This window comes from Neurospora crassa, linkage group III (assembly GCF_000182925.2).
Source record: "Neurospora crassa OR74A linkage group III, whole genome shotgun sequence".
Classification (NCBI taxonomy): domain Eukaryota; kingdom Fungi; phylum Ascomycota; class Sordariomycetes; order Sordariales; family Sordariaceae; genus Neurospora; species Neurospora crassa.
In genome coordinates, this window is record NC_026503.1 from 3,184,770 (window position 1) to 3,208,659 (window position 23,890).

The 23,890-nt window shown below is 52.3% G+C and overlaps 10 protein-coding genes across 11 annotated transcripts; 6 read left to right on the forward strand and 4 right to left on the reverse strand.

Moving 5' to 3' along the window:
* The first annotated feature begins 384 nt into the window (after nt 1-384).
* On the forward strand, nt 385-1,998 carry NCU00253 (hypothetical protein). The gene is made up of 3 exons (XM_952631.2): nt 385-1,016; nt 1,119-1,200; nt 1,258-1,998. Exons 1-3 carry the CDS (start codon nt 608-610, stop codon nt 1,367-1,369), a joined length of 603 nt encoding a protein of 200 aa, XP_957724.2. The 5' UTR covers nt 385-607; the 3' UTR covers nt 1,370-1,998.
* A 288-nt stretch (nt 1,999-2,286) lies between these two features.
* Nucleotides 2,287-3,453, forward strand: NCU15830 (hypothetical protein; the record flags this gene model as incomplete). Its single annotated transcript, XM_011395706.1, has 1 exon — nt 2,287-3,453. The coding sequence occupies one exon, from the start codon at nt 2,287-2,289 to the stop codon at nt 3,451-3,453; it is 1,167 nt and encodes a 388-aa protein (XP_011394008.1).
* A 1,202-nt stretch (nt 3,454-4,655) lies between these two features.
* Nucleotides 4,656-5,246, forward strand: NCU00254 (hypothetical protein; the record flags this gene model as incomplete). Its single annotated transcript, XM_952632.1, has 3 exons — nt 4,656-4,765; nt 4,925-4,960; nt 5,054-5,246. The coding sequence occupies 3 exons, from the start codon at nt 4,656-4,658 to the stop codon at nt 5,244-5,246; spliced, it is 339 nt and encodes a 112-aa protein (XP_957725.1).
* An 886-nt stretch (nt 5,247-6,132) lies between these two features.
* Nucleotides 6,133-10,255, reverse strand: NCU15831 (hypothetical protein). The gene is made up of 3 exons (XM_011395707.1): nt 8,799-10,255; nt 8,194-8,739; nt 6,133-8,134 (listed from the first exon to the last, which is right to left on the reverse strand). Exons 1-3 carry the CDS (start codon nt 9,051-9,053, stop codon nt 6,392-6,394), a joined length of 2,544 nt encoding a protein of 847 aa, XP_011394009.1. The 5' UTR covers nt 9,054-10,255; the 3' UTR covers nt 6,133-6,391.
* A 301-nt stretch (nt 10,256-10,556) lies between these two features.
* ro-2 (ropy-2) lies at nt 10,557-13,099 on the forward strand. Its single transcript, XM_952635.3, has 2 exons — nt 10,557-11,201; nt 11,267-13,099. The coding sequence occupies exons 1-2, from the start codon at nt 10,708-10,710 to the stop codon at nt 12,861-12,863; spliced, it is 2,091 nt and encodes a 696-aa protein (XP_957728.2). The 5' UTR covers nt 10,557-10,707; the 3' UTR covers nt 12,864-13,099.
* On the reverse strand, nt 12,009-14,541 carry crp-15 (cytoplasmic ribosomal protein-15). Its single transcript, XM_952636.3, has 3 exons — nt 14,241-14,541; nt 13,751-13,833; nt 12,009-13,692 (listed from the first exon to the last, which is right to left on the reverse strand). The coding sequence occupies exons 1-3, from the start codon at nt 14,400-14,402 to the stop codon at nt 13,329-13,331; spliced, it is 609 nt and encodes a 202-aa protein (XP_957729.1). The 5' UTR covers nt 14,403-14,541; the 3' UTR covers nt 12,009-13,328.
* A 362-nt stretch (nt 14,542-14,903) lies between these two features.
* On the forward strand, nt 14,904-15,693 carry NCU00259 (hypothetical protein; the record flags this gene model as incomplete). Its single annotated transcript, XM_952637.2, has 2 exons — nt 14,904-15,385; nt 15,609-15,693. 2 exons carry the CDS (start codon nt 14,904-14,906, stop codon nt 15,691-15,693), a joined length of 567 nt encoding a protein of 188 aa, XP_957730.2.
* Nucleotides 15,694-15,832: 139 nt separating this feature from the next.
* Nucleotides 15,833-17,666, forward strand: NCU00260 (oxidoreductase). The gene is made up of 3 exons (XM_952638.2): nt 15,833-16,468; nt 16,574-16,802; nt 16,905-17,666. The coding sequence occupies exons 1-3, from the start codon at nt 16,264-16,266 to the stop codon at nt 17,554-17,556; spliced, it is 1,086 nt and encodes a 361-aa protein (XP_957731.1). The 5' UTR covers nt 15,833-16,263; the 3' UTR covers nt 17,557-17,666.
* A 282-nt stretch (nt 17,667-17,948) lies between these two features.
* On the reverse strand, nt 17,949-21,206 carry NCU00261 (CTP synthase). Its single transcript, XM_952639.2, has 6 exons — nt 20,950-21,206; nt 20,845-20,877; nt 20,219-20,601; nt 19,973-20,164; nt 18,340-19,917; nt 17,949-18,275 (listed from the first exon to the last, which is right to left on the reverse strand). The coding sequence occupies exons 1-5, from the start codon at nt 20,990-20,992 to the stop codon at nt 18,811-18,813; spliced, it is 1,758 nt and encodes a 585-aa protein (XP_957732.2). The 5' UTR covers nt 20,993-21,206; the 3' UTR covers nt 17,949-18,275; nt 18,340-18,810.
* A 518-nt stretch (nt 21,207-21,724) lies between these two features.
* Nucleotides 21,725-23,597, reverse strand: NCU00262. Of its 2 annotated transcripts, XM_011395500.1 has the most exons (3): nt 23,489-23,597; nt 22,472-23,252; nt 21,725-22,370 (listed from the first exon to the last, which is right to left on the reverse strand). In XM_011395500.1, the coding sequence occupies exons 2-3, from the start codon at nt 23,213-23,215 to the stop codon at nt 21,921-21,923; spliced, it is 1,194 nt and encodes a 397-aa protein (XP_011393802.1). In that variant the 5' UTR covers nt 23,216-23,252; nt 23,489-23,597; the 3' UTR covers nt 21,725-21,920. The 2 variants fall into 2 exon arrangements, with proteins under 2 accessions (XP_011393802.1, XP_011393801.1); XM_011395499.1 differs by lacking the exon at nt 23,489-23,597 and having other exon boundaries at nt 22,472-23,437.
* Nucleotides 23,598-23,890: the final 293 nt, after the last annotated feature.

Genomic DNA, 23,890 nt, shown 5'->3' on the forward strand with positions numbered 1-23,890 from the left:
TTACAATTTTTTCTTCTTGATGTTCTTATAAACTTACCATTAGTACTCATGGCTGTTACATTTGCTCTGAAGCGTTTGATCCCAAGATCTTTGGTCTCAGTTTACTACAGACCAGAGGTGTTTCCTGTTAGGGCTCATTGTTGCTGAAACCCAATCAACATCCCAACAGTTACCCGCCGTAGCCAATGGCCAATTGGCGTGCCTTCCCGCCATGTCATAGCGTGCCGCCGCCGCCGCCGCTCGGTTTCCCGGCAGCGTAGGAAGACCCGCGAACGAGCAATCTGCAGTCCGATACCAGAATAACGTTGGCTTATGCACAAGCCACAGCAATCTGTTAAAGATTCATCTTTTCTAGTTAAGCTGGACCGTTGTAGCATGGATGCACTCAACCTTCGTCTTTCTTTCCATCCCCAAGTTCCAAGCGCAAGTACCGAACCATACGAAAGAGGGGTTGTTCCTGAAACACCACCACCCGTTCACTCTCAATCGTCAGCCTGTATATACCCCGAATTTCACCCCTCAACCGTCTCACAACTTTTTCACATCCTGCTTCAATCATCACCACCATCATTCCCCCAACCAAAAACATCTCGCGGAACTTCTCAAAATGACACGAAAACCCACCACCACCTCAAACTCTACATTCACCACCACCCCCTCCCGCCTCACCCTCCTCTGGCTTCTCGTCTCCCTCCCCCTCGTAATCTGGGACACCCTCTACGTCCTGCTTCGTCCACACACCATGCCGGGAGGCGCTCTGCACTACCCCCTCTGGGCACCCTACGAGCTGTACGGACGCGTGGATTACGTGTACGGGTGGAAGGCGTGGAACGAGCGGAACGGGTTCACGGCCGCGCAGGGGATGATGAATGCGCTGGAGACGGCGATGTACTTGGTTTATGCCTGGGGGGTGTTGGGGGGTGGAAATGGAAAGGGGGAGGGGAGACGGGGGGCGACGGTGTTGTTGGTGGGATTTTCGGCGGCGGTGATGACGTTGAGTAAGACGGTGCTTTATTGTGAGTCTTTTTTTTTTCATATTTCTTCCTGGAGTTTTGTGGATATGTGAAGGTGTAAATTGTGTGAAGAAGAAGAAGAAGTTGACAGCGAGTGATATACAGGGCTTAATGAGTATTACTCTGGGTTTGACAACATTGGTCATAACTCGATATTCGATCTAATCTTGTTGTGGATTATTCCCAAGTAGGTTATTCGCACACCCTGTGTTGATGAACTCTTGCTGATTTTCCCGTGAAATAGCGGCGCCTGGCTCGTCTTCCCATCTGTCATGATCTATACTTTGGGTTCGGAGATCATTGATGGCTTGGCTGGTCCCTCGACTACGGCAGATCGTCCTATCAAGGTCGAGTGACCTTTCTGCGGCCACGACCTGTGATCATTCATGTGGGCGGTGACAGCAACCTTCCGGTCCCGCCAGTGGGTTCGTGATAGTCACCTTAACTTCGCCGATGGCGATGAGCCGTGGGGGTACAGTGATAGTCAAAGAAACACAGTCTCACCTTACCCCACTAGCTATATGGAAGAGGGTGACAGTATTTCATTTGATTATGAGTTTATTATCCAAGGGAAAGTCTGAAGACTCAAGATGGCTCCCAAATTGGTGGAACTCGTATGGGACAATTGATTGATTACTCACTAAGTTGACGAGAGTGTTTCTGACTGAGCGCTCGATTGAGTCGCAGGACCTGGCCGTTGAAGTCGGGGAGGTCTACGGCAGTTAGCAACCTGTCTATCAAGAGGGCCAATCCAATCAATAGTTGAGGTTACCGAGGCTCAAGTTGAGCAGTGATGGACTGCACTCTGACGAGTGATGATGAGCCACATGATGTGCTTCTCTCTAGCATTTTTCTCCCTTCGTTTTTCCTAATAATGCTTCTTAAGTTGGGCAAAGCTCGTTGATACGTTACATATGTAACAATCAATTAGCGAGTGAGGAAGTGAATCTAATACGATTTTCAGCTGCCTCGGCGAGGGCGCCGCGATTGGCTGATGATGACTTTCAGGACCCAGCTGCTGAACTTGAATTGGTGCCCAAGCAGGTGAGGCCTCAAAGTGATGATCTTGCTATCCTTTGCTCTTTACTTTGCTTCTCTTATTCTTTCTCCCAGTTTACTCATTGCAACCCTTGATCTTTTTCTTCTGTTCTGTGTCGAACGCCTGATTCCACAAAGCCCAGCCAACCTTGCCGCCCATTTCCACATCACCAAACCCTACACACAAGGAACAGTCGCAGTCCCCCCTTATTTGACTCCGAGACGTCAAGGCCCAATGGCACCGACACCCTACTACGCGAGAGACACCCCAGCCTTCACCGGGTTCCAACCTGAACCTGCTGGACGAGGGACAAAGGGGATCATCTGGACCTGTCTCAGCACCATCCTGCTTTCATCCTGGAGCTCATATCACGGCAAAGCCTATGATCCAAACAGACCTTTCACGGCCGGAACTCAAACATCGTTCATCGACAGATTATTCGATGCATTCATCTTCCCTGAGGTGGCAGCATGTTTTAGTTTGGATAATCTCCATAATGCCCTGCAACTTCGGAAAACGATACGACGAGTGGGAGGGGCAGAATTAGCCAACTTCAGCTTGACACAAGCCTTTATTTTTGTCATGGAAAGCGTATATCAGAGGCCGCACAGCTCAGAAGAGATGGAGTGCATAAGACCAAAGACGCTTGTCGAGCTTGTGAGCAGCGGCAAATTGTCTTTCTCGGATTTGCCAACAGACGAAGAAATAGCCGATAAGTCAAAGCGTGACTGGACATACAAATCACTCTCCATCATTCAGACATTATGGTTCATCACCAGCATCATTGCCCGCTTGGCCCGAGGGTACCCTGTGTCTCTATATGAGGATATCACTGTGGCAAATGCCTTTTGTGGCGTCATTGAATTCCTGTGTTGGTTCCACTGCCCTCAGGACATCCGTTTGCCTTTTGTTGTTAAGCCGGATATTTCGAGGTCAGCAAACGGTCCATCAATGGCAGTTGAAAGAGAGAAAGCCGAGGGAGAAGCAACAATTGAAGCATCATTACTTGTTTCCGAGCCCGCGACAACAGAACATGGAGCCTCGTCTGCACCTCAGTTGCCTGTACCCGAGAACCTTAGCATGGATAGGCCGAGCAGAGCATTGTCAAGCAGCGAACACCCCCTTGTTACCCAAAAGACGAAAGAGCGTCGGGCTTCATTTGTAACACAACCCGCCGAATTCCGAGGGACATCAGACAAGGTGATAGCGGTCGTCTTAGCAGTCTTCTCGGTCTTGTTTTCTGGCATTCACATAGCTGCGTGGAACTACGGTTTCCCATCCGTTGCAGAGGCATGGATTTGGCGAGGCAGTTCAGTTGCGCTCATAGTATTGAGTTTATGCCTGTTCCTCTGCTTGTCATTAGAAAAGCTAGAAACAGTTGGTTCGCCAAAAATGGCATAGGGTACTATTGAGTTCATCATTCTTACGCTATATGCCGTAGTCCGCACCATGATGCTGGGTATAGCACTCGCGTCTTTCCGAAAGGCACCCGAGAGGATGTATGAAACTCCGTCGTGGACACAGTATTGGCCGCATATCTGATGCGTTGAAAGAGACACAGCGAGAGGTGCTCGAAACATGAGGGGATGGCGATCCTCGAAATGATGGGTTCATAGAGCTATGATCACTTGACCTGATGAAAACGACAACGGAAAATCGCGTTGGAGAATGAGGAAGATGGAAGTGGGTAACTGGGAGGATATGCAATCTTGACGGAGGTGGAAGGGCGACGACAAAAACCAGGCTCGAATCTGCAGTAGCAACTGGTCAGGTGGTAACGGAGGAGGAAAAATGAACACCAGGGCAGCCTCAAGATACATGGAAGGAGTGCCGGTGGAAGGGAAGCCGAGCGATTGGAATGTACGGGGCATGGACTTCCAACGAGCGTCCCTTCCCTTGGCTTCGGCGTGGGTGATGACTGCTTCACTCCCCCGAGCACACTCACTTGCTCATGGTATGGACATATGGCGCGTTGAGTGCTGGTACTTTCTAGTCAGAAACAAGGCGCGGCGTATGAAGGAGTGGGGTTGATGTCTTTCCTTCGTTTCGGTTGGGGATAGCTTTTTCTTCGTGGTATCGTAATCGTGGTCATGGAAACAGACTCGACAATTTAAGCGTGGACTTTGTCGATCATGTAATTATTTCAGAGGTTGATCATCCAAGTAGCGCGAGGAAAACCAAAGTAAATGAACTTGTTCGGTGGTGATTGCTTTTGATGAGAGATAGGCAATATTGTTCGAACAGGCTCAAGTTCCTACTCCCCATGTTAGCCTTCCATCCAACTCCCTTCTTTCAACATCTGTTGGACAACCTCGTCAAGCACATGACCAACAATAAAAGCAGACCTCACACGTACCTGGTCATATATTTCATACCATCGCATACCATGGCCTTGTGTATACTACCTCCATACTCTCCACCTTTTCAAGAAGACCGACTTCCTTTTGATCTTGTAATTATAGTAGTAAACTTGCATCTGCTCCATCCCACCACTATGAAATCACGAAACCATTTTCAACTTGTGAGCCTAAACAAGTTAATTTGTGCGTAGCGATGGACTCAAAACGAGATCTGAAAGTGACTTCGAATTAGAAAAAAAAAACATGCGGCGGGATACAAACAGCGGGATGTTCAAAATTGAGGCAATCGAGGCTTTGCGGTTTCCAGGGTTGAGTTCTGGGATTTGGATGACAGGGAAGAAAGGCAGAGTAGGGTAGTCATCAACTACTCGCCTTCTGTTTGTTGTCTCCTTCCCCCGGCAGCTTCAAGTCCAGGCTTTGCCTCCTGCTTTCTTCCTTCCTTGCTTCGAACATCGCTCGATGAGTTGATCGTTCCGCGGTTATCAACATCAATACTATATTCTTTTCAATAGGCATTCCTACAATTCAATACTGGTTTTGTTTAACCGGTTTGTTTAGCTCTTCGAACGTAGGTAGAGCAGGACAGTTTTGGGGGCTCTCATATTAGGCCTTTAATAAGAGCGACTCTCCTCTGTCTAAAGCGATATAGGACGACGACGACGACAACAACAACAACAACAACAACAACAACAACAACAACAACAACAACAACAACAACAACAACAACAACAACAACAACAACAACAACAACAACAACAACAACAACAACAACAACAATTACAGCTCCGCGCGCGAGAAGGCACAGGACATCCAAGCTTCTCAATAGTTCTCTAGAAGAATCACCAAGCCTCACCCAACAAGCCACAGAAGATCGAGCTGTGATTCACTGATAATAACCTTGTAGAGTACGTACAAAAAGAACATCAAAGGATTCAGAAAAAGTTAAATCGTCCCTCTTTATATCCTAGTGTTGTTCTCGACGGGCGCCCTTTTGGGGGACGTATACGACAACAAAACCAAGAAAGCCTAAGAGAAGGCGGTGGACGAGGGAACTAGAGACGAAAGAGGTGCCAGCAACCGAAAAGTCACCATCATCCGAACACTTGGAAGAAATTCAAGTTTTGTCAGGAGCGTCAGGATTGCTCGACGAGGGTACCAGAAGGAAAATCACAATGACGCGACATGGAGGGTTGGGAGAGTCGTTCGACATTAAAGGTTACCAACAGAAACAGAAAAAATGACCGAATGTGGACAATGGCCCTTTGTCTTCATTGTCTTCTTGATCATTTATCTGTGCATTGGAAACACCCGTTTCCTACCAGAAAAGAACGATGGACTTGAAAAATCCGTGCAGTCACGATGGCTGTCAGTGGCCTTGTCTTCACGGTGCAACTACTTCACAAACCAAAGGATGACTGTAAAGGATGACATCATGGCTACTCCCCCCATATGCATAGCTTTGTATGTCTTGAGCCGCTTAGCAATTCTGGGCGTTGCGCTTTCGCCCTTCCGAAGTGAACCAGCGGGTATTTACGAGGTTCCAGGGTGGACAAGGTTTTGTCCGCATGTGTAGAGGTAGGAACTAGGGAGACACGGCAAACCCAGGAGCAATTCCGGCGGACTGAGAATTCTCAGAACTTCACTTAGGAGCCAGAACAGCTAGACCTTGTGGGCTGACATGGGGGATTTTCACAAATTGTTCACGAGCAGACCAATATTGAAAAGGGAAACTTTTATTTTCGCACGTGTAATATTCGACATTGATTGCTAGAATAAGAACCCTACAACAAACGAAACCAAAATCAAATGCTGGGTATCAAGATGAACTCCGTAAATCCGGTAGAATGTGAACAGAGCATGACAAGATAGGATAGGGCTTGAAATGAAAATTCCGCAATAAACACAAAGCAGATGAGTTGCCACAGTGTGCAGAGGAAACTTTGACCACAGGCGGTGAAACGAGCCTTACCCGTGAGGGATCACACTGGAACTTTCACCTCCAAGTCCCTCAGCCCGCCCACATCCGCATACTGTGCCCAGGGATCGTTGCTCGTCTCCTGCATAGACATGGTGCAATTGGCCTTATTGTCATCCCTTCCAGCAATGTCGAGAGAGGTTGCTGACTGAGTTTTCCGGATTCTCAGAGGATCGGGTTGGCACTCACTCGGTCTCCGTCGACTGCTTCTGCGAGGGAGCGGAGGTGCCAAATCGTTGCTTCCTAGTGTCACACCGCGCATCAGTTCTTCTCCGGTTACCAGGGCTTTTGGTGATGTTGGTGGGCTGCAGAAGCTCGGCGTTGTCGAAGACGCAGAAACAGCCGTCTCCCTGCTTGTCGTACTAGATCCGGTGGTGTTATTGGATGACGTAGATGCGGTCGATGGTGAGCGGAGCGTAATACCTTGCGTCCTAATACCCTGTTCTGGGATTTGGGTATCGGATGCCTTCGTGACGTCGGCAAAGGATTGAGGCGGTTGGTTGTCTGTTGTTGGCTCGCTATGGCCAGGGTGGACATCGTTGGTACCATTCCCATATCCTTGGATTACGATCTCGTGGTATGAAGCACGCCTGCTGCGGCTGGGTGAAGTGGACTCTTTCTCTGCTGGTCGGTTCCCAGTGATCGCGTTGAGAGAATGACTGATACTTTTGGTGAGACTGTGAACTCGGGTTGGAACAACGGGCGGGGACGTCGACCTGGGGTCGGTTGCGATCCTACTAGACGTCCTAGCATGTATCAATGCGACGTGGTCAATATCCGGTCTGATCTTCCTGTCTTCGCCGTAGGTAAACACCGCCGGAAATGATGACAGAATGAGTGGTGTGGGAAGTGAGAAGTTTGGCAGCGACTTGAAAGATGCATGGCCATTTTGTCTTGTTCCCTTTGAGATTCGAATGCTGAAGCTTGACTCGTAGTCGTCCGCATCCCAAGGCGGTAAATTTTCGGTACTGACGGCCATGTTGTAGTATGTATTTCCGACGTTCTGGCATTCCAAAGGGGCCTGCGTGCAGGCTCGTAGTACTTGATAGATTGCATAAACGAGAATCCATCGAACCTTCCGCGCGTCAACTTGCGAGATCTTCTCTTGTCTATCGATCTTAAGAGGCGAGAACACGCAGTCTTCTTCGTATCTTTGGTAAGCAATGACAAGTGGATTCCTGCAGACGGTGGCTTTGCTTCTGTTGGATGCTTTCGCCAGTGCTGCATGTGCAACTACCCGTTGGTCTGGCTTCAATTTGTCGGATTTATGCAGCCAGGAGGTTCTTCGAGACGCGCTGGTGGTAGGTAATTCCGGCAGTAAAGGCAGGGGGTGAGGAAGCGGAGAGTACCTATTCCGTACGTCAAAGCCATGGACACACTGGAGCGTACACAGTCCCCCTTGAGCAGAGGCCGGTATGCTTTCTGACGGGGTATATGTGTTGTCTACCAAGAGTTCGTACAAAGCTTCGATGTCATCTCGCATCGTTCGATATATTGCGGGAGGGAATATCAAGTACCGCTGGTCAATTGATGTTGGCGGGTAGTATCCGATCTTGGTAGCGAAGAAAGCGTGGAGGAAGGTTCGGAAACGCTCAAGATGAGACCGTCCGCCGACCGTCAGACCTAGATGAGCCTGGGATAAATCCTCATCCAGAAAGTTTTGCAACATCAACGTGGCCTGTCCAAGTTTCTCATCCATTTCGACTTTTGCCTGACGAAGAAGCCTTCGAGTTGCAGAAGTGATAACCTAGCTAACTAGTTAGCTCAAGACTAGACGACGCTGAAGTAGTTGTGAGGAACGCTTGCCTGATATTCGGGGACAACGTATAGCTCTTCAAACATTCCGGTACAGTGGGCGAATGCCTCAATGTAGAGCCTGCGATCTTGACAGTACTCCGCAAATTGAAGCATGCCTAAGGCATGTGCTGGTTGATTACACATTTCCAGATAACCTTCTTCGTCGGCGTAGCTCAACAGGTCGTCCGCATTGTTGACCCCGAGACATCGGAGCTCAGTCATTGTGTGTAAAAGACGAATGAGGGTTGCTCCAAGATGTTCCCCCACCATCGATCTCCGAAGAATCCAGGCGAAGAAATTGCGAATATCCAGGTAATGACGAATGACCTCTGCTTCGGTTGCCGTAGGTGGAGCAGGAATGTAGAGCTCGATTTGGCTGGCTTTGATGTCTACTGATTCTGGGATATCTCGTCTGATACATCTTGCGATCAGGGGTTGACATTGAGTTGCAAGCAAGGTGTTGAAGGGCACTTTGAACGAAGGGCTCCTACTCGACTGGCCACGGCCATATAGATATACTAAGCAATTGCCCTTGCGATGCCATAGCTCCGGGTCCTGGTTATAGATTAGCCTTGTTATCTCTCGTTGACTTGACATTCTCCGCTCAGGCATACTCTTTTCCATAAGCAGTCCCACGGTTGGGAAGTCCTAGAGGCACCGTCCCACCGCTTAAGATCCGGAGCTCTTGCTCGTCGTCTGTCGTTGAGACTGCCAAACCTAATGCTCTTCCCATTTTGCGGCTGGGAGCGAGCCTGGTGAAATCGTCCTCCGTCCGACCAGGATCTTGGTATGCCGCATTGTGCCATGGTAGACCCGCGCGTATCGTTTCGAGCTGGTGTGAAGACCGGAGTCGAAGATCTGGCTGACATGCACGTTTGCCTTTTCCCTCTTACACTGGTGAAGAGTTGTCGCGGGAGGCCAGGGAGTCCGCCTGCTTAAGTCATCGCGGGGAGACCCAGGTAACCCCAGCCGTCAAGACTAGAGACAATGCACGTCTGCCGAAATACAAAGTGCATGTTGTGTTCCACAGCCTCGACCTTGGTTGATGGACTCAGACGGGATGCACAACAGCCTAACCCGAGGCCTTGGCTCGACGTCAATAGGCTTTACGTACGGCTTGTGTGGCGAACTTGGGCTCAATGGCCGATCACCTTTGTGATTAGCATGACGGACTGCTGGCAAAGGAGGAAAGAGATGAAGCGTCTCCCGGTTGTGCAACGGCTCGAAGAGGCAGTCGACGTATGCACTCTTCCCCGTCCAGACGAACCAGATACCCTGCCCTTTGCATATTCAGCTCTCCTCTTGGGTGCGCATGCGGCTGGCCAACACCCAGAACTACCTGTCTCTGGCCCGTGCCATGGCCACTCGGCCTTTCTGGAGCCGCATCCAGACTCAGGACCCAGAGCTGAGGATTGGGTGATAGGGAGGGGCTGATAGTGGCATGTACACAGTAGTGAGGAAGATGACAGGGCTGCGTCAATGAAAGCAATGTGGTGCCAATCAAGACCAGGTCGGGAGTCGGCGTGGGGAGGTCCACGGAATGGTCGAGTTGGATGACGGAGGAGTATTGGCTATTGCAAAGCTGATCGCCTTCTTTTGGTGCCGTATCACGCCAGTCACTATAGACGCCACAAGCCATGATGCAGATGATGGGATGTCGTGGATCCTGCCACCGGTGCCTCTTTTGTCTTGGTCTTTGGGCGAGTTTTAGTCCAGCTTATCAATCTCTTGGAGTGGCATCCCGCCGTCTGGGTCGTGTCTCGGATACCGGATGATAGACGACGCCGACAGGACGGGGAGACAGGAAGTTGGAGAGCAGCAGAAAGCCATTTTTGGCAATAGAGGCGGCTCCTTGTTCAAGGTGGACAGCGCGGGCAGCAGAGAAGGAGGTCAGCGTTTGAAAGAGTTACAGCATACAATTGGACAGGTGAATGGTACGGCCAGAAGAAGCGCATGGATCATTGATAACTGAAGTTGAAGGTGTCTAGTCGTGGTCTCAAGGTGCTTCTGCAAAGTGTCACTGTTTTGTGATGAGGAAGGAGATTGATAAACTCGAAAGTGAAAAAGAGGCCCGGGAAGTGGAATGTGAAAGAAAGAAAGAGGACAGCAGTTGGGAGGTCAAGGGGCATGGACATTCTCTCGTTACGGTGGGGGTTAGGGATACATGTGTAATCGCATATTCTCCCCCGCAATGGAGGAACTGCTGCCTTCTGCCGTGTGCCCTAAAGCTGCCCACTGGACCTCAACTTTCGGGCGTTATCTCCAGGAGCAAGGGTACTCCAAGTCCAAACGCGTCAGGCGCGTCAAGAGAAGCTCCAAGTCCCCTCCGGCCTCCATCTCTCCCGCCACACCATCGGACATCCCTCCCTCCCTCCCGCTCCCCCCTCCCCCACCTTACCCGCGCTGCCGTCCCACTCCTTCTTCGACGATGGACATCGATTGAAGCATCCGGACTGGACTGGACTGGAGCACACGAACAACTCAGGCCCCCCTCCCCAGCCGAACCCAAGAGACTCTGCATGCATGTTTGGAAACAACAGACTCCCCGCTTTCCACCCAGGCCTCACCCAAAGCCGAATCAGAGACACCACTACCGGCAGTGGCTTGTGGTTCCCCGGGCTGCGATCACCACCACTGCCCTCCGAATCCGATCCCGCCAATGACCAGCTACCGCTACCAATAACACCAGAGGACCTCTACGACACTCCCATGGCGCCCTTCAACCCCTACACCTATATCCGGTGTCCCTGCTCAGAGCTCAACCCCTACACCAAGAGGACTCCCGACGTCACCGCCCAAGGCCTGTCTCGCGCCGCTCAGGATGACGACGACCATACCTTTGACCCTCGTGCTGCCCGGTCCAACTACAGCCTCTATCCGCTAGAGTATCTCTCCTTCTGCGAGGACTGCCACCAGATCCGCTGTCCACGATGTGTAGCCGAGGAGATCGTTTGCTACTACTGTCCCAACTGTCTGTTTGAGGTGCCGAGTAGCAACATTAGGAGCGAGGGGAGCAGGTCAGTGATGCCACGTCGTCTACCTTCTTCCTCACACTTGACTAACATGGAACTTCTCCCCTCAGATGTACCCGAAGCTGCTTCCAGTGCCCAATATGCATCGGGCCCCTCGCTGTGAACCACGTCGAGACACCACCAGACCCAAACCAGCTGCTTAGTCCAGATCATGCCTCTTCTTCCCACTCGGGCTCCTACGTCTTGTCATGCTCCTACTGCAACTGGAGCTCTACCGAAATAGGCATCAAGTTCGACAAGCCGAACAGCATCCACATGCAACTGGCCAAGCTACGAAACGGCGGCGAGACGAGGTTGACAGCGAAGGAGCGCAAGGAGCGACGGAAGGAACAGGCCTCCCAAGGCGGCGGTGGTGGCAGCAGCACCGGCCAGGGAGAAGAAGACCTAGACACCCTCTTAGACATGGAAACCCAGTTCGCCAACCTCAAGTCCTTTTACCAGAACCAGCTCTCCGACGCCAATGGTACCGGCAAAGTAGGCGGCGATCCCTCCGCCGCCCTGGGCAACCTAGGCTTCGACGCGCCCGCCTCTCTCTCCCGCATCATGTCGCTGTACACCGGCTCCTCCTCGTTGCACGACAAGAAATCCAAGTCGCGACCGGGCACCATGCGCGAAGCGCTTGCTCCCTCCGAAGGTCTGCAACTAGCCTCGCTCGATGAATCCAGCGCCATCACCGCCCTCCAAGACTTTGAATCCACCACCGGCCTCGATGCCTACTCCTCCACAGCCTCCACCACCCAACTCCAGTCCCAAGCCCCTTACCTCGGCGCCTCGCCCCTCCACGGTCTCACGCGCTTCACCTCGTCGCTGCGTCCGATCCCCTACCTCCTGCGCACGAAGCGTTCCAAGCGCTGCCCGCAGTGCCGCCACATCATCAGCAAGCCCGAGAGCAAAGTGACCACGACACGCTTCCGCATTCGTTTGATAGCGGGTAACTACATTCCGACCATCACCATCAAGCAGCTGATCATCCCCGGCCTGACCCCGCCACCAATGCCGAACCTACCACCGGATACCATCGAACCTCTGAAGCCGGCCCAGTTCGTGCTCACCTTCAAGAACCCCATTTTCGAATCGGTGCGAGTTACCTTGGCCACACCAGCCACCACCCCCGGCAGATTCCCTGCCAAAGTCACCATTCTCTGTCCTCAATTCGAAATAGACTCCAACACGGACGTCTGGGAGGAAGCGCTCAAAGATAACAACGCCACATCTTCCTCTTCTCAAGCTCAAAACCTCTCCAGCTCCACAGGGCCCGAAGGTTCAGGCCCAGGTGGTCGTAAACGCGCAGGCACTTTGCGGCCGGGCACGGCGGGGGGCGCAAGTCTGGCGGGGGAGGAGTTGGGACCGGAAGTAGGCAAGGTGTGGGAGAGGGGAAGAAACTGGACGAGTATTGTGATTGAGGTGATACCCGCCAGTCTGGTGCAGACGGCCAAGAGGGATGGAAGGGGACCGATCAAGGAGGATGAAGATGTGCTGGAGATACCCATGTTTGTCAGGATCGAGTGGGAGGCGGAGGCACCAGAGGATGAGATCATGCCTGGGTTGAGTAGCACAAAGGGGGGAAATAAGGATGGTGGAAAGGAGAAGAGGGAGTTGGCTTATTGGTGTGTGCTGGGGTTGGGGAGGGTTGCAAGGACGTTGTGAGACGGGATCTGTGAGCGGTCATGATAAAATGAGTTATTGCCTTTAAGGGGGTAAGAGAGTCAAGTAATGATGTTTACGATTGAAGGCACGGTTCAAGGTTATGATATGTATGACGGCGTTCAAAAGCATGTAATGACCATAGAAATTGCAGGACAAACACAAAAGGCGAGGGACACACGCGACGAGCACATGATCGCTAATATGGACAAGATGTATCCCACAATCCATAACGCAGTAGTATTTGAATGTTGGCATTGATGGTGCACAACACAAGGGATAACAGGTAGTAGGGGGAAACCCATGCCTGCCCTTTTTCCAGAGACAAGCTAGCTAGACGCCGTTCCTTTTGTACTGCCAGGCATGCATTGCAAGAGAACCGAACCCGAATATCATCTGAGCCCTAACCCAATAATCACCCTTGGAGTGCTCCAGCCCAGACACTCAAACGCCCATTGCGTGCACCGTTTAGTACTCAGCGGAGACAAGGGGGAACTCGAAGAGGACGTTCTTGCCAGTGAGGCGGCGGTAGACAGCGGAGTAGGTGTCGAGGCGGTAGTCGACGGAGCCGCGCTCCTTCTCGTCAAGGATAACCTTGAGGGTCTTGGAGCCGTCCTCCTTGACACGGAGACGCTTGCCAACGATCTCGACGGGGTAGACGAGGTCGGTGAGGATGGCGTCGTGGACGGCAGTGAGGGTGCGCGAACGGGGACGCTTCTGCTTGAGGGTGTTGCGGGAGCGGCTGGAGCGCTTGGGGCGGGGGAGGATACGGCGAGAAGCGACGATCAGGACGTGGCGGTCAGAGAACTTCTTCTCGAGCTCACGGGTGAGACTGAGGGGGTGCAAGTTAGTATCACTGCAATGTTTGACATCAAGAGATTGAAACTTACCGCTGCTGGACGCGGTGGAAGCCCTGCAGGGAAGGGACGGGGACAAAGATGACAATAGCCTTCTTGCCGTGGCCAACCTCGATCTATTTCAGACCAAAAGTCAGCATGCGAGCTCCAGGATGACCATGGGGATATCAATCCTTGGACCGCTCCCGTCCTATTCCGCGGCGCGCTGTATGGTATTTCTGATGTGTATATGGTCTCTGGGCGCGAGCAAGCAACAGACACACGCCTGCAAGTGCCCATGGTGATTTTGTGTCCATTCTTATCAGGATTCAATCATCATGCACCCTCTGGGCACCGCTGCTACTTGTGCCTGGCTGCCCGCCCCTTTCCAATATGCTCATATCATATTTCCCAGAAGCGACTTTTCGGCTCGAGGCGAAAAACGTGGTGTGTCTTTCTCGCTCTCGTGGTGTGCGCCGACGCCGGAACAGGAACTCGGAGAGTCTTCGGTTTTCTTTTTTTTCGCGGTGTCGAGATTTCATACCTCGCGGGCAGAGACGAACTGCAGAGGGCGGAGAGCAGCCTTGAGGTCGGCAGTGTTGGACTCAAGGTCGTAGAGGGCGCCAGCGACGGCGGTCTCAAGCTCAGAAGGGTTCTGGCGAGAGGGGCTGTTGGCCGCGATCTTGTTGAGCTGAGGGGCAGACATTTTGGCGATTGTCGATATCGGGTCGATCGGTCGGTCGTCGTCGATTGCAAGAGTCTCAAGGCGGCCGTCGTGATGGACTGCGGGTAAGAAAAGTTGGATGGGTCCCAAGTTGCGGAGACACGCCAAGACTTAGGGCTCGTAAACCCTCTGTCCCCTTATCGGTTGGAGGTGGGTGATTAGCAGATAAGGAGTGCCCGGGCCATCATTCCATTTCACTGGCTTGATGAAACAGGCAGGCGGTGTCAATTCCCAGATGGGCAGAATGCTTATGTGTTCCTAGGACCCCACAGCAATTGGATGGCCCAAGCTCCAATCCACACGCTTCGGGCTAAAGACAGAGCGAGGTGAATTGGGTGATTGCACCAAAACCACAGACAAGGTTCAAGGTTTCGTCCCGTCAGTCAGTCACCATCAGGGCAACCTCCTCCTCCAACGCGCCCCAACACACGCGGCCAGCAACAACTTGACGGCGCTACGAGCTCACAGGTACTTCCATTGGAAATGGCTTCAGACAAACAAGCTCCTGCTGGAGCAACAGCAACAAACCAGCCTCAAGGATCCGCATTCTCCCTCCCGCTCCTCTACCGCCTCTTCTTCCTCCTCATCGAACCTCTATCCGCCTTGCTCGGCGCATATTACGCCTACTTCGACAAAAAGGCCTACCTCGAGCTCACGCATGCTGCCTCGGCTCCTGAGACGATTCCACTGGGGACGTCCATCGTGCTCTCCCAACTCGCCAACCTGTATCTCTTCTTCGCCATAAACGAAGCCCTCGTGCTGCGGTCAACCTCGGACATCCACGTCTGGAAGACCGTGCTCTTCTGTCTGTTGGTTGGCGACATCGGACATCTCTACACGGTTCGCGAGTTGGGAATGAACATCTACTGGAGTCCGTCAACGTGGAATGCCATCGACTGGGGCAACATCCCATTTGTCTACCTTGGCGCATCGATGAGGATTGCCTTCTTGGCTGATGTGGGCTTGTATAAATCGGGGAAGAGGTTGCAGAAGAAGAGGACAGCTTGATTCGCGGGGGGTAATAGGAACTACGGCTAGATAAAAGGCGTGATAGCAGATTGAGCGAGTCCAACAAGCGCTTTAGAGACTTTTTTTGGATAGCAACAGAAGCGGATCGACATACATCTACCATGAGCTAACATTGACCAAGCTTCCGTGAGCTTGGAGAGCTCTTCTGCCGTTGAACAGGTGCACCTCTGCAACTTCAATGGTCATCGAGGTCACCAAAGCCATCGATCAGCAAGCAAAATGCGACGAGTTGATTCGTGGATAAATAGAGTTACACCCTGAGCCCCTTTGGCCTTAGCTTCCTCTCTCCGTGGGGCTATCACTCAACCCCCAATGAACCCTTTCCTCAGAAAACGAGACTTATACCCGTATCTATCGCGGGGCATAGCGGGGGGACACCCCCCATGATGAAGGTATCTACGATATTCCTCCTTACATCAGATGATTCAGCTTGTCGCTTTTTCTCCAGGAGTAGGATGGATCCGCCAGAGTGGGTAGGAATCCCGCGATATCTCCCAGAAAATGGGGAAAGCCGCGGGGGGCTTAGGTCACGTCCGGTATGGTACGCTTTCCTAGTGACGATCTGCCCCCCTCATGGGCAAAAGATTTCCGAAGGGCATGCCCTCCAGCTGAACTGTTATAAGCAGGCAGTGGGAGGACAGTCTGGCATGCTCGGTAACTTTGTTGCCGTGTGCTGATTATCCGCATGTCCGTGAGTGTATTTATAACTCGGGAATACCCAATCCTGTAGTCTTCCCGGTCGTGTTTGCTTGTTTCCTTCATACGTCGTCACTTGCTTGTCGTTCTTGCTTCATACGTACACACAATCTCCAACATGTCTGTCCCCGAAAAGTTCACCGGCTTCCAGGTCAACGGCCCCGAGACCTGGACCGAGTTCCACAAGAACGAGTTCCAGCCCAAGCCCTTTGGTGACTACGACGTCGACATCAAGATTGAGTGCTGTGGTGTTTGCGGTAGCGATGTTCACACCATCAGCGGCGGGTGGGGCGAGCAGAAGTTCCCTCTTGCTGTTGGACATGGTACGGTCCTTGCCCTACATATGATGCCTGCCATACTGTCCTATCTCTCCGTCAACCAGCTAGTGAACTCCAAGACTGACTGACTGACTGATTGAAAACCCATAGAAATCATCGGAACCGCCCTCCGCGTCGGTCCCAAAGTGACTCTCATCAAGCCCGGCCAGCGTGTCGGCGTGGGCGCCCAGTCCTACTCGTGCCTCGACTGCCGTCAGTGCAAGAACGACAATGAGACATACTGCCGCAAGCAACTAGACACTTATGGCGCCGTGTGGCCTGATACCGGCATCGTCAGCCAGGGCGGTTACTCCTCTCACGTCCGCACCCACGAGCACTGGTTCGTTTTTCTTTTTTTCTCTCTCTCTTTTTTCTCCCCTTCTGTTCCCTCCCTCCTTTTAAAACCCCAACTGACACATTCGTGCCCCCCTTGATATGATAGGGTCTTCCCAATCCCCGACGCCCTCCCCTCCACCGTCGCCGCTCCCATGCTCTGCGCCGGTCTAACCGCCTACTCCCCTCTGGTCCGCAACGGCTGCGGCCCCGGCAAGAAAGTCGGCATCGTCGGCCTCGGCGGCATCGGCCACCTGGGTCTCTTGTTCGCCAAAGCCCTCGGCGCCACCGTCTACGTGATCTCGCGCACGCACTCCAAAGAAGCCGACGCCCGCAAAATGGGCGCCGACGGCTTCCTCGCTACTGCCGACCCCAACTGGAACGAAGAGCACATTATGACGTTTGATCTGATCATCAACACGGCCAATAGCTTTGAGGGGTTCGACCTGGATGCGTACTTGAGCTTGTTGGATGTCCATGGCAAGTGGGTCAGTGTGGGATTGCCCGAAGATGAGGAGGGGATTCGGGTGCGGAACCAGACGTTCTTGAAGAATGGGTGTTTTTTCGGGAGTAGTCATTTGGGGAGCCGCAGGGAGACGTTGGAGATGTTGCAGCTTGCGGCGGACAAGGGGGTCAGGACGTGGGTGGAGGAGGTGAAGATTAATGAGGAAAACCTAAAGGGGGTGATGCAGAAGATGAAGGGTGCCGGGGGGAGGTATCGGTTTTGTTTGACCGGGTATGAGGAGGCTTTTGGGGCGTAATTGGCGGGATCTTTGGGGACTTTCGGAGTGTAGAATTAGATGAGACAACTGGAAATGGGAAAGGGTGTAAAAGTCAAAAGAAAATAGATTTGAGACATCGTGAAAATAGCAATTGAGATAACTTTATGATCTAAAACGTTTCGTTGATGTTCTATTAATGACTTTGTTCAATACTTCCCCAAAGTCACTCAATGGGGCTTGCAGACACTTGTCTTTTGACAATTATTCCCAAGATTCTGGTATCAGTTCGTGTCGTCAGGGAAGATGGGGGGGGTCGAGACACTGGAAAGGTTGACTTGCTTTCTGGTTAATGGGGTAGCAATGGTAAGTTGTCACTCACGAACCATTCATCACGACAACAGACGGGTACTAATACCTGTCTAGTAGCTGTTGTCATAAACACGCTCTATCATTGCATCTCGTTGAGGATGTGTCTTGTCTAGAAACAGAAAACGCCAGAACCCCATTCTATGCAATTGTCCACGTAACCCCAAGTCTATAAAACTCCATGCAAACAAATGTTTACCATATCCAGGAGAGAAGAAGCCAGAAAAGCGAACAAACTCTCCCGGCAACGGCAGTTCAGACAACGGCCCTAGTGGAGTGCGTGTCGTCCCAAAACCTGAAGGTGTCGCCACTAACAAAACTCCACGGTTCCACCTTGACCCCTGAACCAGGGAGAGCCGCGAAACGTTCGCAGTTCGCAAAGCGATGAAGCCCTAGAAAAAAATTAGCGAGAGATTCCCTATAGAGTGGTTGAAAGATGGAGGAGTTGATGCTCACCAAGTAACTATTAACAAGGGGTATATAAGGTATGAGTGCGTAGTGTGGTAGTAAAAAGACACCATCTACTATCTAGCAGTTACTGTAAAAAGATGAAGCAAACAACGCCGCGTTCCCAAAGCGATTTGAAATGCAACCACCGCCCAAATAATTTTCTCCGTAAACCAGTCATTCATGCCCTTCTTGAAACCTTTTCGTTTTTCCCCCGATTTTTGCAATGCGCTGCTGCTGCTGGTGCTGTGCCCAAATGCTGATGTTCACGTCATCAGAGGGGACAGTCTTGAGCGGTAACCAAAGTTGGTGATGTTTTCGTCGAACCGAAGGGTGTGCTGCTGACCCCGGGTATTGTGACTGGCCTCGAAACCGGTGGCTGTCACAGTAGTCCTCCTCTTGAATTGGATCCATGCCCTTCGCTGCGGGCAACTCCTATGCATCGTCATCGTTGTACTCTTGCCTTCGTTTGTCGATAATCTAGAAGTGAGCGCCGTTGATACTCCCGTTGGCGAAGCCGGCATCCTGGAGGATCTCCTTGGTGATCTGGTCGAGGCAGCCGATGGCAGCGGCAACGAAGCCGAGGAAGGGGCGAGAGGGGTCGAGGACACGGCTGGTGTACTCGGGGTGGTACTGAACACCGACGTAGTAAGGGTGGTCCTTGATCTCGACAACCTCCATGCGCTCGCCGGAGTCGTCCTTGCCGATGAAGATGAGGCCAGATTGCTCGAGTTTCTCGATGTAGTCGGGGTTGACCTCGTAACGGTGACGGTGACGCTCCTCGATGGTGGTGGCCTCGCCGTAGAGAGCACGGAGCTTGCTGAACTCAGAGCCGGGCTGGAAGTGAGTGGAACGGGTGCCGAGACGCATGGTACCGCCAAGCTTCTCCTTGGAACCCTCGGGCATGAAGATGATGACGCGGTGCTCAGCGTTAGCATCGAACTCCTCAGAGGTGGCATCCTTGAGCTCGCAGAGGTTGCGGGCAGCCTCGATGACGGCAACCTGCATACCAAGGCAGACACCGAGGAAGGGGGTCTTTTGCTCACGAGCCCACTGGGCAGCACGGATCATACCCTCGGTACCACGGTGACCGAAGCCGCCGGGGACGAGAATGCCCTTGGCGACGCAAACATCGTGCCAAGCCTTGTGGTACTTGGTGGGATCCTCCTTCTGGGTCTTCTCCTCGAGGTGCTCAGAGTCAACCCAGATGAGGTTGAGCTTGCGGCCACAGCGCATGGCGGAGTGCTCAAGAGCCTTGATGACGGAAAGGTAAGCATCGTGAAGCTCAACGTACTTGCCGACCAAGACGATGTCGACGGTCTCGGCGTAACCGAGGGGAACAATCTTCTGCCACTTGGCCCAGACCTCCTGGCCCTGGCTGACACGGGCGGGGGAGAGCTTGACGTCGTCGAGCTTCAGGGTCTCCTTAAGTTCCCTGAGCAGACCCTGCTCCTCAAGGAGAAGAGGCACCTGGTAGATGGTGGGCATATCGCGGACGGCAAGGACCTGGTTGACCTCGACCTGGCAGCTGGAAGCGACCTTGTTGATGGTGCCCTGCTCAAGGGGCTTCTCACAACGGCACGCAATCTGCGGAATGGAGTTAGCAGGCAAGAATCACCAGACTACTGATGAGGATACTGACCAAGTCGGGAATGAGACCAGCACTCCTGACGCTCTTGACAGCGTGTTGGGTAGGCTTCGTCTTCTGCTCGCCGTTGACGACAGGGACGTAAGAGACGTGGATGTTGATGAAGTTGTTCTTGCCAGCTCTGTGACGAAGCTGGGTGAGGGCCTCAACGAAAGGCATGCTCTCAATATCACCGACAGTACCACCCTATTGAGGGTTAGCAGACGCCATGACTGATGAATGGACAGTGGACCAACATACCAACTCGATAATGCAGACATCGGGCTCCTCGCCAGACTTGTCGACAGGTACCCTGGAGACACGGTTGATGGTGTCGATGATCGCGTCGATAACGTGGGGTACAACCTGGACGGTGCGGCCGAGGTACTTGCCCTTGCGCTCGTTCTCGATGACCTGCTGGTAGACCTTGCCGGTGGTGATGTTGTTGTCGCGGGCAAGGTCGACACCGAGGTAACGCTCGTAGTTGCCGAGATCCAGATCGGTCTCGCCACCGTCATGAAGGACGAAGCACTCGCCGTGCTCCTTGGGGTTCATGGTACCGGCATCAACGTTGATGTAGGGGTCAATCTTGATGGCAGTGACCTTGAGGCCGAGGGTCTTGAGAAGGAGACCGCATGATGAGGCTATTGATTGGTGTTAGTGGATTTAGCCCGAAATAACATGTGATAGACGGGCCTGTTCATCATCATCATATGCATCCTTGAGAGGATGTTGAAGTGATGTCACAGATACACGCCAAACTCATGAATTTTTCTCTTTTACTTGGCATGCACCCAATTTGAGTGACTCGATGCGTATGAGTGAGATTGAGGATGATTGTGGTGGTTGCTCCCCATTAATAGGTTGAGAAGAGAGGGACTGCCTACCAATAATTCCCTTGCCAACTCCACTCACAACACCTGAAGGACGCAGACAAGTTAGACCAGTGTTCACATGAGGTAATTATTTGTTTATTGTCTATGTTTACATACCTCCTGACACCAGAACGAACTTCATCTTGGGCGATGATGGCATTGCGCTAATGACGACAAGAGGGACCTTGGGTGGATTGACGGGCCACTCGATGGGATCGATACTGGAATAAGGAAATGAAGCGAGTAAAAAGAGTATGGACAGGCAACGGATGGGAAAAGGGATGTCGTCAACGGTGAAGTCACTCAAAGTTTGGTGTCGCTGTCGCCCGCGTGTTGCAGCGGGAAGAAAAAAAAATTGGGAATGGAGAATGGAGGGGCTCCAGCGGCGAACCGATAAGGTGCTCCCTGGCGCTCCGTGCACAGACCACTTTCCTCGCCGAGACTTTCACGGTCGCAAACTGAACCCGGCCGATGGATGGGTGGGCGACGCTGAGTGCTGAGACCCGGGCCTTCACTGCCCTGCCGTGGAACACTTCACTCTCCATCGATCAACCTGGCTGGCGCGCCTCATGCGAACGTCTCGGATCGGGAACAGGTCTGGAACATTACAGGCACCCATCAGGCAGCCCTCCAGGCAGCGCCCACCCGGTCTCAGGTTCAGTCCCGAGATGGAACGCCGGACCTGGCCGGACACACAGACGGATTTTGGATTGTCCGAGCGACGGGCGATCCAGGCACCGGCGTTGTGGGGTCACAGCGGTGCACAATCCGTCCCCGACCCGACCGCTTGTCGCCGGGACCTTCCCGTTACATTCGGCAAACAGTCATCGGCCGTTGTGACGACACGTTATTACACACAGTCGGGTCACATGCCGAAATAACAAGATTCAGACCGATGACATGACTCCAATTCAATTCCCCCACTCCGTATCTACATAGCGCTTTCACCCAAACAATAGGGTAACTGCATACAACAACTTGGTATCTCCTCCTAATGATTGACGCCCGTAGTGGGCTAATGCATGCGCATCATCAAAACAATCGCTTGCGACTGATGCGACCAGCACACCAGCCGCCATGATCATAAATCACAACTTCCACTCCAACTCATTTACCTCGTCCTCCTTCCCTTCTTCCCTCAGACCCTCCCAAACCCATTCCAAAACCCTCTCCCACACCCAATTCCCATCATGTTCCCTCTCCATCAACCCCTTCACTTCTTCCATCGCTTTGGGGTCATTCAAATCCCAGCCCCACCATCTCGCCGCATCTCTAATCTTGAGCTTCGCCGCCTTTGCGTCCTTCTCCGGATGTCCTTGAAACGTCAAGACGCTGTTATCGTGTGAGAGGAGACATTCATTGTTGGCGAGTAATTGGTGAAAATTGCGTGGGGTAGAGATAAGCTGGCGACGATGGTGTTGATGAAGTCTCAGCGAGCTCTTATTTTCCTCTGCTTTTCCTCCTGCTGTTGATGGTGGCCCTCGGTCATTGAAAAATCGTAACCCGGCGGGGGTGAGTTTCGAGTCTGTTACTCCTAGCTGTTTTCCATCACATCAGGGCATAAGTTAGCATTTCCCATTTTGCCAATATTTTCTTTCACATCACCATTATTAGATTGGAAGAATTTAAAGTAACATACCTCAGGCAACCTCATCTCCCCTACCTCCCCTCCTCCCATCACCAGCCCCAGCGTCTGATGTCCCCAACAAACCCCCACCATCTTCTTCTTTGGCCATTCCCTTCTCGTCTGCCGTACAAATTCATGCACCCTCAAAATCCACGCATGTCTTTTCCTCGGATCAGCATTTCCTCCTCCGATAACAATCAGGTCAAATTCCGCCGGATCAGGCAGGAACTCTTTCATCCTGCTGCTGCTGCTTGGCTTATTATCTCTCGCGTCGTCAACCCTAGTACGTCTAGTAGCCTCGCTCTTTGGACCACCACCATCAGACTCAGAGTCGTCCGAAGAGGACCGACCCCCAAACCCGTTCGAACAATCAGACGACAAGGCCCCGTTCGACAACTCCGCAGACCCCCCATTATTACCCCCGCCGTCGTTGTAACATCCGTCCCGCTCGTTGTGAGGACCCTGGGAACAGCAGTAAAAGTTGTCGGCTGGGTAGAAAAATGATAAAGCAGGCTGAAAGCGGCAGGTTGGGGATTGCGTTAAGGAGGCGAAGCAGCGTGTGTAGGAGTCGCGGATGGAGGAGATGTGTGGGGAGCGGTACGAGTTGAGGAGGATGGCGATTCGCAAGGGGATTTTGGTTGGTTGGTTTTCGGGTGTGTCGTTGGTGTTGTCTTGATTGTGGTTGTGGTTGTGGTTTTGGCGAGGGTTGACCTCGTGGTGAAGAGTACCTCTCGGGGAGTCGGTTGGGACGGTCATGTTGAATGGCCGCTTGGATGGGTGGTGTTTTCCCTTTCTTTTTTTCGTAAACAAGTCAGCTAAGTAAGTTGATGGCGCTGGATCGTGAAGTCGGGTTTATAAAGTGGGAAGGAGGGAAAGCTTCTTTTTAAGAGTCTTGCTTGCTTTCTTTCGTAAGCAGATGAATGATCGATCAGGGGGAGGCTTATAACCGGCTATAGTAACCGAGTTACATGAAGTGAGCTTAATAGCTGTTGCCAATGCGTTGCTCCTTTAATGTATTTAGATCCCTACCTCTACTTTTCAGGCAAGCATTCATTCGATACAAAACCGACAAAGGCTGGGGGGAAGGGAACCCTTGTTTTGGAGCTGGAGAGAAGAATACTTGGCAAGAGCACGGCAGTTAACACTTGATGATGATCCATCTCAAGTCACACCAAAGCACACCAAGCAATGGCTGAATAGGAGAATAACACAACACGTTTAACAAGAAGGATTCAGGGCGGACGGCCAAGCCCCGATTCTCATCCACTGGATGACGTTCCTTTGGGGGTTTTGCACTAGTGTAGGGGACTTCTGGGGAATGTGTGAGTACCGTCCGATGCTTGTTTGTTAGCTCAATACCCCTAGCAGTATGCGTGATGCACTACAGTAGGACGAGACCTATCCCGTATAGTCCATAAGCTTACAACAACA

What these genes read in the sequence shown, in the direction of transcription:
- NCU00260 (XM_952638.2), top strand. Translation starts at nt 16,264, where the DNA reads ATGTCTGTCCCCGAAAAGTTCACCGGCTTCCAGGTCAACGGCCCCGAG. An exon ending in CCCTCTTGCTGTTGGACATG is followed by an intron (nt 16,469 to 16,573) that starts GTACGGTCCTTG and finishes GAAAACCCATAG; the next exon opens with AAATCATCGGAACCGCCCTC. An exon ending in GTCCGCACCCACGAGCACTG is followed by an intron (nt 16,803 to 16,904) that starts GTTCGTTTTTCT and finishes TTGATATGATAG; the next exon opens with GGTCTTCCCAATCCCCGACG.
- ro-2 (XM_952635.3), top strand. Translation starts at nt 10,708, where the DNA reads ATGTTTGGAAACAACAGACTCCCCGCTTTCCACCCAGGCCTCACCCAA. An exon ending in ATTAGGAGCGAGGGGAGCAG is followed by an intron (nt 11,202 to 11,266) that starts GTCAGTGATGCC and finishes TTCTCCCCTCAG; the next exon opens with ATGTACCCGAAGCTGCTTCC.
- NCU00262 (XM_011395500.1), bottom strand. Translation starts at nt 23,215, where the DNA reads ATGACCGTCCCAACCGACTCCCCGAGAGGTACTCTTCACCACGAGGTC. An exon ending in GGGAGATGAGGTTGCCTGAG is followed by an intron (nt 22,371 to 22,471) that starts GTATGTTACTTT and finishes GATGGAAAACAG; the next exon opens with CTAGGAGTAACAGACTCGAA.
- NCU00253 (XM_952631.2), top strand. Translation starts at nt 608, where the DNA reads ATGACACGAAAACCCACCACCACCTCAAACTCTACATTCACCACCACC. An exon ending in GAGTAAGACGGTGCTTTATT is followed by an intron (nt 1,017 to 1,118) that starts GTGAGTCTTTTT and finishes AGTGATATACAG; the next exon opens with GGCTTAATGAGTATTACTCT. An exon ending in TTGTTGTGGATTATTCCCAA is followed by an intron (nt 1,201 to 1,257) that starts GTAGGTTATTCG and finishes CCCGTGAAATAG; the next exon opens with CGGCGCCTGGCTCGTCTTCC.
- crp-15 (XM_952636.3), bottom strand. Translation starts at nt 14,402, where the DNA reads ATGTCTGCCCCTCAGCTCAACAAGATCGCGGCCAACAGCCCCTCTCGC. An exon ending in AGTTCGTCTCTGCCCGCGAG is followed by an intron (nt 13,834 to 14,240) that starts GTATGAAATCTC and finishes GGTCTGAAATAG; the next exon opens with ATCGAGGTTGGCCACGGCAA. An exon ending in TTCCACCGCGTCCAGCAGCG is followed by an intron (nt 13,693 to 13,750) that starts GTAAGTTTCAAT and finishes GCACCCCCTCAG; the next exon opens with TCTCACCCGTGAGCTCGAGA.
- NCU00261 (XM_952639.2), bottom strand. Translation starts at nt 20,992, where the DNA reads ATGCCATCATCGCCCAAGATGAAGTTCGTTCTGGTGTCAGGAG. An exon ending in GTTCGTTCTGGTGTCAGGAG is followed by an intron (nt 20,878 to 20,949) that starts GTATGTAAACAT and finishes TGCGTCCTTCAG; the next exon opens with GTGTTGTGAGTGGAGTTGGC. An exon ending in ATGTCTGCATTATCGAGTTG is followed by an intron (nt 20,165 to 20,218) that starts GTATGTTGGTCC and finishes AACCCTCAATAG; the next exon opens with GGTGGTACTGTCGGTGATAT.
- NCU15831 (XM_011395707.1), bottom strand. Translation starts at nt 9,053, where the DNA reads ATGTCAGCCAGATCTTCGACTCCGGTCTTCACACCAGCTCGAAACGAT. An exon ending in GGGACTGCTTATGGAAAAGA is followed by an intron (nt 8,740 to 8,798) that starts GTATGCCTGAGC and finishes ATCTATAACCAG; the next exon opens with GACCCGGAGCTATGGCATCG. An exon ending in ACGTTGTCCCCGAATATCAG is followed by an intron (nt 8,135 to 8,193) that starts GCAAGCGTTCCT and finishes CTAGTTAGCTAG; the next exon opens with GTTATCACTTCTGCAACTCG.